The sequence below is a fragment of the Sodiomyces alcalophilus genome, assembly GCF_042370955.1.
Source record: "Sodiomyces alcalophilus JCM 7366 unplaced genomic scaffold ACRALscaffold_6, whole genome shotgun sequence".
In the NCBI taxonomy this organism is placed as follows: Eukaryota; Fungi; Ascomycota; class Sordariomycetes; order Glomerellales; family Plectosphaerellaceae; genus Sodiomyces; species Sodiomyces alcalophilus.
The window spans coordinates 1,269,865-1,282,189 of NW_027263537.1; the positions used below are offsets into that span (position 1 = coordinate 1,269,865).

The 12,325-nt window shown below is 56.8% G+C and overlaps 7 protein-coding genes across 7 annotated transcripts; 4 read left to right on the top strand and 3 right to left on the bottom strand.

Moving 5' to 3' along the window:
- Positions 1-192: 192 nt before the first annotated feature.
- On the bottom strand, positions 193-1,209 carry ACRALDRAFT_1056508 (uncharacterized protein; the record flags this gene model as incomplete). The annotated part of the gene is made up of 1 exon (XM_071015885.1): positions 193-1,209. One exon carries the CDS (start codon positions 1,207-1,209, stop codon positions 193-195), a length of 1,017 nt encoding a protein of 338 aa, XP_070873332.1.
- Positions 1,210-1,355: 146 nt separating this feature from the next.
- Positions 1,356-2,394, bottom strand: ACRALDRAFT_2138750 (uncharacterized protein; the record flags this gene model as incomplete). Its single annotated transcript, XM_071024149.1, has 1 exon — positions 1,356-2,394. One exon carries the CDS (start codon positions 2,392-2,394, stop codon positions 1,540-1,542), a length of 855 nt encoding a protein of 284 aa, XP_070873333.1. The 3' UTR covers positions 1,356-1,539.
- A 1,211-nt stretch (positions 2,395-3,605) lies between these two features.
- Positions 3,606-4,834, top strand: ACRALDRAFT_1063189 (uncharacterized protein). The gene has a single exon (XM_071016749.1). It carries the CDS (start codon positions 3,850-3,852, stop codon positions 4,201-4,203), a length of 354 nt encoding a protein of 117 aa, XP_070873334.1. The 5' UTR covers positions 3,606-3,849; the 3' UTR covers positions 4,204-4,834.
- Positions 4,835-5,050: 216 nt separating this feature from the next.
- On the top strand, positions 5,051-5,838 carry ACRALDRAFT_209719 (uncharacterized protein; the record flags this gene model as incomplete). Its single annotated transcript, XM_071022822.1, has 4 exons — positions 5,051-5,118; positions 5,156-5,451; positions 5,514-5,685; positions 5,721-5,838. The coding sequence occupies 4 exons, from the start codon at positions 5,051-5,053 to the stop codon at positions 5,836-5,838; spliced, it is 654 nt and encodes a 217-aa protein (XP_070873335.1).
- A 601-nt stretch (positions 5,839-6,439) lies between these two features.
- Positions 6,440-10,350, top strand: ACRALDRAFT_1056510 (uncharacterized protein; the record flags this gene model as incomplete). Its single annotated transcript, XM_071015886.1, has 2 exons — positions 6,440-6,594; positions 6,672-10,350. The coding sequence occupies 2 exons, from the start codon at positions 6,440-6,442 to the stop codon at positions 10,348-10,350; spliced, it is 3,834 nt and encodes a 1,277-aa protein (XP_070873336.1).
- A 227-nt stretch (positions 10,351-10,577) lies between these two features.
- On the bottom strand, positions 10,578-12,090 carry ACRALDRAFT_1076082 (uncharacterized protein). The gene is made up of 4 exons (XM_071018469.1): positions 12,000-12,090; positions 11,764-11,913; positions 11,587-11,700; positions 10,578-11,508 (listed from the first exon to the last, which is right to left on the bottom strand). Exons 1-4 carry the CDS (start codon positions 12,018-12,020, stop codon positions 10,732-10,734), a joined length of 1,062 nt encoding a protein of 353 aa, XP_070873337.1. The 5' UTR covers positions 12,021-12,090; the 3' UTR covers positions 10,578-10,731.
- Positions 12,056-12,301, top strand: ACRALDRAFT_2021132 (uncharacterized protein; the record flags this gene model as incomplete). Its single annotated transcript, XM_071020047.1, has 2 exons — positions 12,056-12,216; positions 12,289-12,301. The coding sequence occupies 2 exons, from the start codon at positions 12,056-12,058 to the stop codon at positions 12,299-12,301; spliced, it is 174 nt and encodes a 57-aa protein (XP_070873338.1).
- Between the last annotated feature and the right edge of the window lie 24 nt (positions 12,302-12,325).

The window sequence follows — 12,325 nt, forward strand, 5'->3', positions numbered from 1 at the left end:
CCCTGGCAGTTGCGACATTCGCTGTTACTCAATAATACTTTAACGCCCAATGGCAATAGATCGTGTTGAAACAAAAAGCGTTTCCTTATCGAACTTGGAAGGATTCGCGGCAGGCGAGATGGTTACGAGACAGCTATCGTCTCTAAAAGATGTGTTTCACGAACGATTCGTGGTGGTATGGTCTACACGACTCTAATTCACCTCGTCTCTCCAGGGGATCGAGTCCTGGGCACCCTTCCTTTCGACGGTCTTTGCCGCGACGCGGTTCGCTCTCCGGATGGCGGCCTCGATATCGAAGGGCTTACCCTCACGAGCGGCGGTGACGACGGAGACGGCGTACGAACCGACAAAGGTGTCGCCGGCGGCGGTTGTGTCGACGACCTTGGCCTTCTCGGCGGGGACGAGGGCCTCCTTGCCGTCGGCGGTGCGGAAGTAAACGCCCCTCCCGCCCAGGGTGACGATGACGTTGAGGACGCCCTTGGCGAGGAACCAGTTGGCGACGCGGCGGAGGCCGTCGAGGTGGTCGAGGTCGGACTCGGGGTAGCCGGAGAGGATGGAGGCCTCGGTCTCGTTGACGGTGAGGTGGGCGAGGCCGGCGTAGGCGTGGTCGGGGAGGGGTTGGGCGGGGGCCGGGTTGAAGAGGACGGGGACGGCGGCGCGGTTGGCGGATTCGAGGGCGGCGAGGACGGTGGCGAGCGGGATCTCGAGTTGCATGACGAGGAGGTCCGGGCGGGCGGATGCGGGGGAGGCCTCGGGGAGGGTGGCGTAGCTGGAGAGGGAGGGGTCGAAGTTGGCGCCTGGGGTGAAGATGATGCGGTTCTGGCCGGTGGGTTCGTCGACGATGATGATGGCGGTGCCGGTGGTGGTGGTGTTGTCGTCGGAGGAGACCTGGAGGACCTGGGAGGTGTCGATGCCGTGGGCGGCGAGGTTGTTGAGGAGGAGGGAGCCGTGGCTGTCTTTGGCTACGGCGCCGGCCATGGCGACGACGGCGGTGATGGAGGAAGGGTCGGTGGCGTGGCCGCGGCCGCGGGAGAGCTTGGCGCAGGCGACGGCTTGGTTGGCGCCCTTGCCGCCGGGGGAGACGACCAGGCCGTTGGAGGTTAGGGTTTCGCCGGGGAGGGGATGGTGAGGAACGTAAGAGGTGAGGTCGATGTTGAGGGAACCGAGGACGGTGATACGGGGGAGAGAGGTGGACGATGAGGACGCCATGGTTGGTAGATGGACTGAGCGTAGATGGAAAGGATAATGACGGAAGTGGAATATGTAAAGCGGCAGGAAGAATTTGCAAAACGTGGGACCAAGTATCGTGAAGTGGATGAAATGTGGGCTGAGGAGTTGGAGGTTGGAGGTTGGAGGGATGACGACAGGTACTTGGAGGGAGGGGTATTATCGGCCCAGGACGGTGGACCGAGCTCACCGAGACTAGACGAAGGTACGGAGTGGAGTACATTTCGTCTTTCGGTACCTAGGTACTCCTCAAGATACTCAAAGGTACTTTGGCAACGTGGTAGTGCTCGTCGAGTCTTGAGATTCCTCGGGTCAAGCATGGCCCAACCTCCCACAAAGAACGACGTCTTCGCCAAAAGGATGCCATGAAACTGACGATAACCTTGCTGGCGGCACGGGATCTCCCTTCTCGTCGTGCACCCTGTCCGGCGACACGTTGACGCTGCCCTGACCGAGCCAGGTCGGGGCTATAGTCACAATGACCGAATCGACAAGGTTGTGACAGGCGGGCGCGAGCAACGAGTTGATGACCTGTCCACCCCCTTCGATCATGACGCTCCGTAATCCCTCCCGGAGGAGAGCCGCGAGGATATCGTTCCACTGGATGCTTGTGCTGTTTCCGGGACGTCCACTGTCGCCTCCAGGGCCACCGTCGCCGCTCCCGCCCGCATCCGCCGCCACTTCGATGAGTTTACCGCCATGTTCCTCGAGCAACGCCTTCAACTCGGAGTCCACGCCGGCGCCCCGTGCCGTGACCAAGAACGGCGCGAGTCCCAGGCCCGCGCGCGCGACCTCCAGGACTTTACTGCGGGCCGTGAGGTCCCAGCGGCCGCGCGGGTCGATGATGACGGGTCGCGGCTGGCGGTCCAGACCGACGCCTTCGATGCGGCAGTTGAGCCCCGGGTCGTCGGCGATGGCGGTACCGACGCCGATGCAGATGGCGTCGTGGTGGCTGCGGAGGTGGTGCGTCATGGCTTTGGATTCCGGGCCCGAGAGCCGCGTGCGTGTCCCCGGCGCCAGGGCCAGGGACGAATCGAGCGAGGTGGCGAAGGTGAGGGTCACGAAGGGCCGGCCTTGGGTTGCCGCGGCCTGCACGAGCGCCTCGGTGGGGAGGAACGGTTCGAGCTTGGCCGCGTCCGAGTCGGCAAAGTGTAATTTCTTTTCCATGTTTGGGGGGATGGGCTGCTAGTCCAGGAGAGTTGTGGTGTCAAGTCTTGAGAGTGCAGTGAAGAACAAATTCCCGGAGTGGAGTTGATGTGGGGTATTGACTACGCGGAGTACCTTTGGACTGTAGCTGTGGACGGCAAAGCCGTTTGCAGATGCTCAATTCGTTGGCCATGAAACATCCACTTGAGACTATACTGATGCAGTGCTTGAGAATGGTGAAGAGTCGGTCTTAGAGGCCAGGCTAAAGGAAGGTGAGTTTTACTCATCCTCCGTCTCTAGGTGTCGACAGACATAAATTAGAGAACTACCAACACGCCCGATGCCATGATCGTTTGCCATCTCGTGGCTACTAGCATAGGTATTCAAAATTACCATCGCAATTTGAGTAAATAATCGAACGAAATCCCAAGGGTCTTTAAAAGCACTGGTCTGGGTCTATTCTCGGCCTTTCTCGTCTTACCCACGCCGTCGAAAGTAAGACGAGTAAGACAAGGCTAACTTGTCTCTTCGGCAGACTATCATTTCCCCAGATCATTTCAGCGGGTTGGGCCTCTCTGACCATTGCGTTATGGCAATTCTCATAGCAACGGACTCCCCGGATCAAAACGCCGCTGGTCGCCGCTGGTCGCCGCCTTTGACCGGAACGTGTCCTTGACGATGTCTCCGTGACGCCGGCAGGTAAGTGTGAGGCATAGATTAGTAACCAGTGTGAAACCGTGGTCAGTTGGGCTCATTCGGGGCAGCTTTGTTCCGATCCAGATTGGCCGCGTCAGCTGTACAACATGTAGGTAGGTACCTCCCCGTGCCGCGCCATGGTGCGTCCTTCGGCCCTCGGAATCCGAATCGTCGACTCCAGATACGGGACGGTGCGAGTACTCGAACAATGCAGTCAGCCCCTTATAAGATCGTAAGAAGAAATTAAATCCCATTCATCATCATCCACATACCTTCCCTTTCATCTTTTCGTGCTCCTGAGATTTTTGTACAGAATAGGTAGACGCCTCTTATTCAAACACTCGAATCGCCAATACGCCAAAGGCGGACGAACTAGCCACAGCCTCCACTCCTCCACACCAATTGGGCAGCCGCATTAGCTCGTTTAGGCTAGATTGGTAGCCCCTCGGCGCGGTCAGCCACATCTTGGCCACCGCAGCTCCGCCTCCGAAGTGTCAAGGGAGTTGGGGGCCCAGTGTTTCCATTCCCTTTCCCATCATCCCAAATATTACCATTTTCCTCTTCTTCAACCACCTACTTCGTACCTACCTTTTGTCTTTTGCCATTCTTTCTTCTTTTCTTTGTTTTCTTTTGCGTCAAACCAGACATCGCCATTTCCGACTCACCGTCGCCAGGAACTTTTGCGAATAACCAAACCGTACTCCTATTTCCCACTCTGGTCGTCGCCAAATCTCACCCGCGCCCTTCCCTTCAGTCATCCCCGCACTCGAGTCGCAAAAGATGGGCAGCAAGTACGAAGAACCTCCCGCGTACCAGGGCCCGCCCCAGCCTCCCCAGCAGGCCTACGCCGGTTACCAGCCCGGCCCTGAGATGATGGGCGGCCAGCCCTACTACGGCTCTCCTCCCCCGCAGCAGGGCGGTCCATACCCTCCCCCCGGTCCCAACATGTACGGCAGTCCCCCCCCGGGCCATATGTACCCTCCTCACCCTCCTCCCGGTCAATATCCTCCCAACCAAGGCGGCTACTACCAGGACAATCGTGGCGGGGGCGGCGGCGGCGCTGCCACCGGTGCCTTGGCTGGTATTGCCGGCGCGCTGGCCTGTTGCTGCTGCCTGGACGTCTGCTGCTTCTAAACGCCAAAAGTGCACGTGGTGCAATGGCAACTACTACTACCCTGCCATAATCGACTGCCGAAGTTGTGAGATATTCGACGAGAAAAACCGAGCGATAAAGCGACGCGCAAAAGAAGCAATAAAATCATCGATAACGGGGTCGAATTCAGCCACCCCTTTCGATTTCGGGAGGGAAAAGAGCCTTCCATAAACGCCTCGTTGCTTTCCTTGCCGGAGGTTTCGAGCGTGTGAAGACAAGACAAAGACAAAGACAAGTTATACACGCTATCAGACAGAAATTCTGCGGCAACGCTGCTTCTTGGGCTTTGTACCGACAATGGTTTATGGGCGTTAAAAGGATTCTTTTTTGGCAATGAACACTCAAGGGTCTGCTTTTTTCTTTTCTGTGGTTTTCTCGACGTTGGGATACATTTGGAATTGTGGACGGACGGGTCAGGCTCTGAAGGTCTTTTTCGGGACGTGTTGGGTCAAGGCATCCCCGCAGTCAGGTATCCTTCCGACGGATCTGTATCTGTTTTATCACGTTCACGCTAGTATTAGTGGAACTGCGAATTTATACTTTTCAAATGGCTTGGCTGCCATGGTCTGCTTGCCGTTCTTCCGAGTGACTTCAACCACTTCCGGAGCTGATAGAATAAGATTTGATCACGACACCAATCTGGGATCGTACAACTAGACACGCATATCTTTCTGCGCCAGTTTCCGGGGTCTCCTTGTCAAAAAAAAAAAAAAAATCTCATAAACACCACATTTTCGTATTCGGCCGTCGGGATTTCATTGTCCATATATGGTTTGTAGTCGTTATTCTTTGTTGCCATACCGAGACGTTATTAATAGCCTCTCAACCATGCCATTCTCTCCATTACCTTTTGTGCACAGAACACAAAAGGGGGCATTCTGCTCCGGCTCCAGGAAGTAGCAAGGGCGCAATTAGCCGCTGTGTGAGCACAAGGGCGCGAATGCATTGGCAAGTAGAGATACAAGTAGAAGAGCCAGGGTCCTTAGCCGCCGAACCGCCGCAACAAGGCCAAATCCCCTCTCCGTCGGACTATTTCCCCGTAGTATACAAGTGTAGCGTGGCCCTCGGTCTATTCTATCAAGATTTGGTTACTGTGCTCGGTGGCTATGACGAACCGGCAGTGGGTATTACAGGTCGTAGGACTGGGCTATGGCGTCACTGGAATGTATCACGAAACATGAATGGCCACGACGTAAACGGCGCTCAACGTGCAAGTACCTACACTACAGGTACACTACGAAGTACACTAATGTATCTTCAGGGAACGATACGCGCTCGTCACGATGGACAGAAAAGGCGTACAACGTACACCTATCCATTCCATACGCCAATTTTACCCCATTGCCTACTGCCTACTCTCGCATTCATTACAACGCACTCTACGAACCTGGAAAAGTGGGACTCTCAGCCGTCTCAATGATGAGCTCAGGAACAACTTACTCCGTAAGGTTAGAAGGTGTTTCGTGTGTTTGGCCAATCGAAGCCTGTGATGTCACAGGTCCCCAGCTCACTTGTCCCTTTGTAGTACGGCCCCACTGCGGGAGCCAATCACTAAGCCTAGCGCCCCGAATAGCGGTATGATTTGGTACCGTCCCCGCCAATCGCTGCGCGGCTGAAAGGAAATGATGAAGGGTCCTTTGGGAGCACATGGGGTCTTGGCTTCAAACCTTTACACACATATTCGTACAACGTGCCTACCCTACACCTACAATACATTGCCAATGCCACTTGCCTTCTTTCCACCTTTCCACCATGACTTACCAAGTACGCCGTGGCTCCCCCATCTGTCCTCCTCTCCTGTCGTCATGAGGCAAGCAGGCTAGCTACCTACCTATGTCAAGACCACGACTGCGAACAACGACCAGGACCTGATAGATGGGGAGATCTCCTTTTCTTTAGCAACATCCCCTCGTTTTCCTCGTCCTTTGTTTGCCGCCGCATTGTATTACCAGGAGACCTGACCTTCTTGGACCACCGTGTTCGACTGGCACAACTTCCCGACCGACCATCCAATGTTAACCTGAATGGCAATCTTTGCTCCGAACAACCTCCACATGCCAACGACACTCCTGCCTTGGCTCGTCCTATAAGGCACCTCACCTCGACCACTTGCCGTCAACTTTACCCCGATACCTCGACGATTCACCTAAGATAATATCTTCACCGACTGGGAGACCCTGACGGGACGGACCTCCGTTCTACGTTGCAGCCTTGAATATGGACGAAGATTTCGAGGGCCAGCCTGCCTCTGCGCAGTCCAGAGAGGGCATCACCCTAAATGCTTTCTTCGCAGCCTTGACCGTGTCTATCGTCGTCTTCGTTGTCCAGATCGCCGTATTTCTCCTACTGAGAAACAAGCTTGCTCGTATCTTGTTCGTCACACACACCCCGCTTGATCTCTCCTTTTCACGCGCCTCCCTGTGCTTGCTGACCGATCTATCGCCTGCAGTAAACCCAAGACCTACCTTGCCCCTGACCGAGAACGGTTTGACCCGCCACCCGCCAGCCCGATAGAGCTGCTCAAGACGCTCTATTCCCTCACCGACCGCGAAGTCATCAAAAGGTGCGGCCTGGATGCATACTTCTTCCTGCGATACCTCAGGGCCCTCCTCATCATCTTCGTGCCCATCGCCCTCGTCACCTTACCTATCCTGATTCCCCTCAATTACGTCGGAGGCCGTGGCCAGGCTGTGATCGATACCAATGATGGGAACAATAACAACAACACCCTCAATGATGACGAGGCGCGATATCTGACCCCGGTCCCCACCGGCCTAGATACCCTAGCCTTCGGCAACATAACCGCTACCAATTCTGGGCGCTATTGGGCCCATCTTATCCTGGCACTTCTCGTTATAGTTTGGGTCTGCCTTGTCATCTTCTTCGAGCTCAGGGTCTACATCAAGATCCGCCAGGACTACCTAACCAGCGCCGAGCATCGACTTCGTGCCTCGGCAACCACCGTCCTAATCAACAACGTCCCTGCCAAATGGCTCACCGAGGAAGCTATAAGGGGTCTCTTTGACGTGTTTCCCGGCGGCATCCGTAACGTCTGGCTAAACCGCGACTTGAGTAGCCTGCTGGACAAAATCGAACTCCGCGACGCCATCCACAAACAGCTCGAGGCCGCCGAGACCGAGCTCATCCGGGCCGCCAAGAAGCAGCAGCTCAAGGAGAGGAAAAAGGACGAGAAGAAAAACCGGAGAATATCCCGCGTCGATGCCCCGACAAAGTCGGAGCTCGAGCAGAGGCGCAAGCGCGAGGACGAAGCCGCCAGGAGAACGGCCGAAGCCGGCCTGGGCGTGAGCTCCGGAACGGACGACCAGGGACCTCGCAATATCTCCGACGTCGTAGACGACGTCCGCGCCGAGGAGCAGGAGCAGCGTCGCCGCAGCAGAGTCATGGTGCCAAGTAGCAACTCCTCCGGGTCCCAGGGGAAGGGTTTCGGTCTTGCCACGTTGGGCGACGGCTTCAATAAGTTTGGAAAAGGCATTCGTGGCGGCGTGGACAGGGCCGGCCAGGGTTTCCGCGCTATCGGCCAGGGAGTCGAAAACGAGGTGGGAACGACGCACGGCTTTGTTAGGATTGGCTCCTCGGGGGAAGACGCGCCGCCCACGGCACAGGCGGCCCACGGATCAGGCCATGTCGACTCACCAGCCATTCGTGGTTCGCAAGACGACGCAGCGGCTGGTTCTGCTACCAACCGATCCCAAAAGGAGGCGGATTCGCCCGGCGAGGATGCTGGCTATGATGCTACGCACGACTCGATCGATTTCGGGTACTCCTCGGCCATTGGCCAGGCCAAGTTTGACACCGTCGCCAACGGCAACACGATTCGCAGGCTGGATGATATGAGCCAGATGTATGACAACGCAGAGCGCAAGTGGTACGAGTTCTGGCGACCTCCTGCCGGAGGTTACGTTTCGCCGGTCCCTCAGACTGCCGAATATGAAGGAGACGACGCCGGCCCTGGTCGCCACCATTCCGAGATGAGCCGCGGCCAGAAGATCCTGTCGTCCATCCCGTTTGTGAATGGCGGCGGCGACGTGGCACCCATCGAGTACGGGCCAGCATCCTTCACCGGCGGCGACTACCAGGATGACACGGGGGGCGAGCCCGAGGCCGCATGGCGCAAGTACATCAAGCCAAAGGACCGCCCGACGCACCGCGTGCCCCGCTGGGGGTTCCCGACCTGGCTGGCTTGGCTCACCTTCGGCCACAAGGTGGATACCATATACTGGTGCCGGACAGAGCTCGCTCGTCTGAACCTCGAGATCCGCGCCGACCAGGAGAGTCCCGAGCGGTATCCTCTCATGTCGTCGGCGTTTGTGCAGTTCAACGAGCAACTCTCGGCGCATCTTGCATGCCAAGGCCTCGTGCATCACCTCCCAAAGCAAATGGCCCCGCGGATCAACGAAATATCGCCCAGGGATGTCATTTGGAGCAACATGGCCATATCCTGGTGGGACGAATGGCTGCGGACGGCCGTGGTGATGGCCCTGATATCGACCATGGTCATCTTCTGGTCGTTCCCTGTGGCGTGGACTGCTGCTATCGCCAACATCGACTCGCTTGCAGAGCTGCCTTTCCTCCAATGGATCAAGAGTAACGACACCGTCGAGGAGATTGCCGGCGCCATTGCCGGTGTCCTCCCACCCGTGCTGCTCGCTCTTCTCCTCGTCCTTGTGCCTATTATCCTGGATCTCCTTGCCGATTTCAAGGGAGCCAAGACGGGCACGCAAAAGGCGGAATTCGTCCAGCGATTCTTCTTCGTCTTCCTCTTCGTCCAGGTGTTCCTCGTCGTGTCCATCGCGTCCTTCTTCGCAGCGTCGGTCGACACGCTATGGAGCAACGTGCAAGAGCTTAGCAATATTAATAATGTCTGGAACATCCTGGCCGAGAACCTGCCCAAGGCGGCCAACTACTTCTTTTCCTACATGATCCTCCAGGCCTTTTCGGTCAGCTCGGGCGCCCTCCTCCAGATCGGTACCCTCGTTGTGTGGTACGTGCTGGCCAGGATACTCGACGACACCGCCCGCAGCAAGTGGTCGCGCAACGTTACGCTCAACAAGATGGAATGGGCCCACGTTTTCCCCGTATACACCAATTTCGCCTGCATAGCATTGATCTACTCCATCGTGGCGCCGCTCATCTCCATCTTCGCCATCATCACCTTTGGCCTCTTGTGGATCTCTCAAAAGTACTGCCTTGTCTACGTCATTCGGAATGGCCACGACACGGGAGGCATGATGTACCCCACCGCTCTCAACCAGACCTTCACTGGGCTGTACGTCATGGAGCTGTGCCTGGCCGGCCTGTTCTTCATCGTGGGCCGGGACAACGCTGGTACGGGGCAGGCGGCTTCTTCGGGGAACCCGCAGGCCATCATCATGCTCGTCACCATAGCCTTGACGGCACTCTACCAGATCCTACTCAACCGGTCCTTTTCGCCGCTTTTCCGGTACCTGCCCGTCACCGTCGAAGACGAAGCGGCCATCCGAGACCGGGCGTTTGAGCGGGAGCAGCTCCGGCGGTTCGGCATGCTGGAGGAGAGCGAAGACGAGCAAGCGAGTGACGAGAAACCGCCAGCGCACAGCATGGACGGGTGCCTTACAAACGACGACGACGAGATTGAGCTCAAGGGCCTGTCGGGCGGCGGTCGGGCCAAGAAGTCCCTCTTCAAGCCGGTCAAGGACGTCCGCGACCTGGCGAAGCGCGGGGGCAAGGGCATCCGTACCATGACTTGGGACAAGGTCGAGGCGTCGTCGGGGATCAAGAGCGCGGCCGAGTACCGGCGGCGGCAGCGCGAAAAGGACCTCGAAGCACAGCGCGCGATAGGGGAGGCGCTGTACGGGGGGGTGGCGGATGAGATTGAGGACCTGATGCCCGAGGAGAGGAACGCGCTGGTGCGGGACGCGTTCAAGCACCACGCGCTCCGGGCGCGGGCGCCGAGCGTGTGGATCCCGCGCGACGACCTCGGGGTGAGCGACGACGAGGTCCGGCTGACCATGACGTACACGGAGAACATCCACATCAGCAACGAGGGGACGGCGTTGGACAGCAAGGTGCGCGTGGTGTACGGGCGCAACCCGCCCGACTTTTCCGAGGTGGATCTCATCGATCTCTAAGCTGCACTGTTCTGAGAGGATGGATGGGAGATGCTTGATGATGGATGGAACTGTTCAACGCAGCGGCATGTCATGGCATAAATGATGGCTCTTCCGTTGGGGTCTGTGGTCAGGAGTTAAGGGGCCCTTTTTTGCCTTTCTTTTCCCCCCTTTTTTTTCCCTTCCTTTTTCATATTTTTTTGATGCATTAGTGGGTAGCATTACAAATAGATGTAGACTTATTTGGCATGTTTGTCTCCATGGTATTGTATCCAGAAGTTGCAGTTTGAGACGGCTGGCTAATATCCAGATGAACGGATGCTCTGCGATCTCAGTACAATTGGGCGCAAGTCTTAACCAATTTGTTTTGTTTTGTTTTCTTCCCGTCTTGACGGTTTCTGTTTATACTTCGACAATCTCATCATCCTCGTCGACTTCTTCCACCTTTGGCGTGGCATCCGGCTCCTCGTCCCTCATCAACACCTGCACGAGCCTGTCGCAGGCATCCTTGACGCCCTCGTGGTCGACGCGCAAGTGGGTCTCTCGGATGACGGGGTAGACCTTGATCTCGCGCATGAGATCCCGCCCCTCCCTGGTGGCGGTGAGGAGGAGCAGGGTCTCGAGGTGGGTCTGGATGATGGAAGGGTCCGGGTCGCGCTTCTTGTCGGGGGGCAGGAGCTGGAGCTCGGGGAGCATGTCCATGGACTCGTCGACGTCGTAGTCCTCGTCGCCCATGATGGGGAGGAGGACGTAGGGGAGGATGTGGATGTCGTCGGCGGAGAAGAAGGCCGGGTGGGCGGGGACCTCGAAGGCGACGTTCTTGATGGTGCTGGCGACGCCGCGGCGGCGGATGTCGGACTTGTGCTCGGTGAAGACCTTGAGCTTGGTCAGGGGGACGGCGTCGTCGTAGGGCTGCTTGGTGATGTAGAACTGGCGGACCTCGGCGTGCTTGGTCAGGTCGGCGAAGAAGTAGGCGAGGTAGTCGTAGTCGGCGTGCTTGTTGTAGGATCCGTCGGCGCCCTTGACGAAGAGGTCCATGAGCTGGTTGATGACGTTCTCGTGGGACTGGAGCTCCTCCGGCGGGGGTTGCTTCTTGGTGACGATGTTCTTGAGGCCGTCCCACTTGGAGAGGTTGGCCAGGAGCATGGCGAGGAGGTTGGCGTTGGGTTCGGACGGTTTCTGTCAGAGCTCAGTTTCCGGTTCCATAGCCGTTCTCCCCCCTGGAGAAATAACTTGAGGTTGATTATAATTACTCACAACCACCCTCGCTAGAATAGAGTCGATGAATCTGTCATTGCCCGAGAGCAATTCTAGTACTTTTTGCTCGGCCGACAGATTTACTAGAATCGTCAAGGCATATTCGGCGATTTTCTGTCATGTTCAGGTGAGTTAACGGGCCAAGGTATGAGTTTACAGTCCAACGAGTCGACTCACTGGGTGATCTTGGATCAACAAGGTCAAGTTTTTGACGGGCCGGAAATTTTCAGCGTTGAATATAGAAGGTTCCGCTGTCGAGTATGGAACTAAATGCTCAACTGCGAGCTTCCGGATCTGAGGATTGGGGCTGGCTATGAAGCCCACAAGCTGCATCAGGATGTTGGTCAGTCATGGTCCCGTCGCTGTCGAGGATCTAGAGGGTGTTGGATGAGAGAGTTTGGGAGTTACAGTACCTCTTCTAACTCTGTGGGCATTCTGAGTAGGACAATAAATAGTAAGAATAGGACAAATGAGGGTGAATAGAAGTTCTTATTCTTCAAGCTCAAATCTTTCACTTGGTGATGTTCTGAGATTGTTTTTCAGCGTCGTGATCCCCCAAGCGCAAATCTCTCAGTTGGTGACGGCCGGGGCGAGTTGGAGGGGTTTCTTTGGCGGGGCTCATCAAGGTACGTCACTCGGATGAAGGAGATACAACGGATATGATTGGACGAAATAGATACAAGACCCACACACAATGCCAAGGCCACACTCTTAATGGCGGGGCTAATCGATAAGGGAC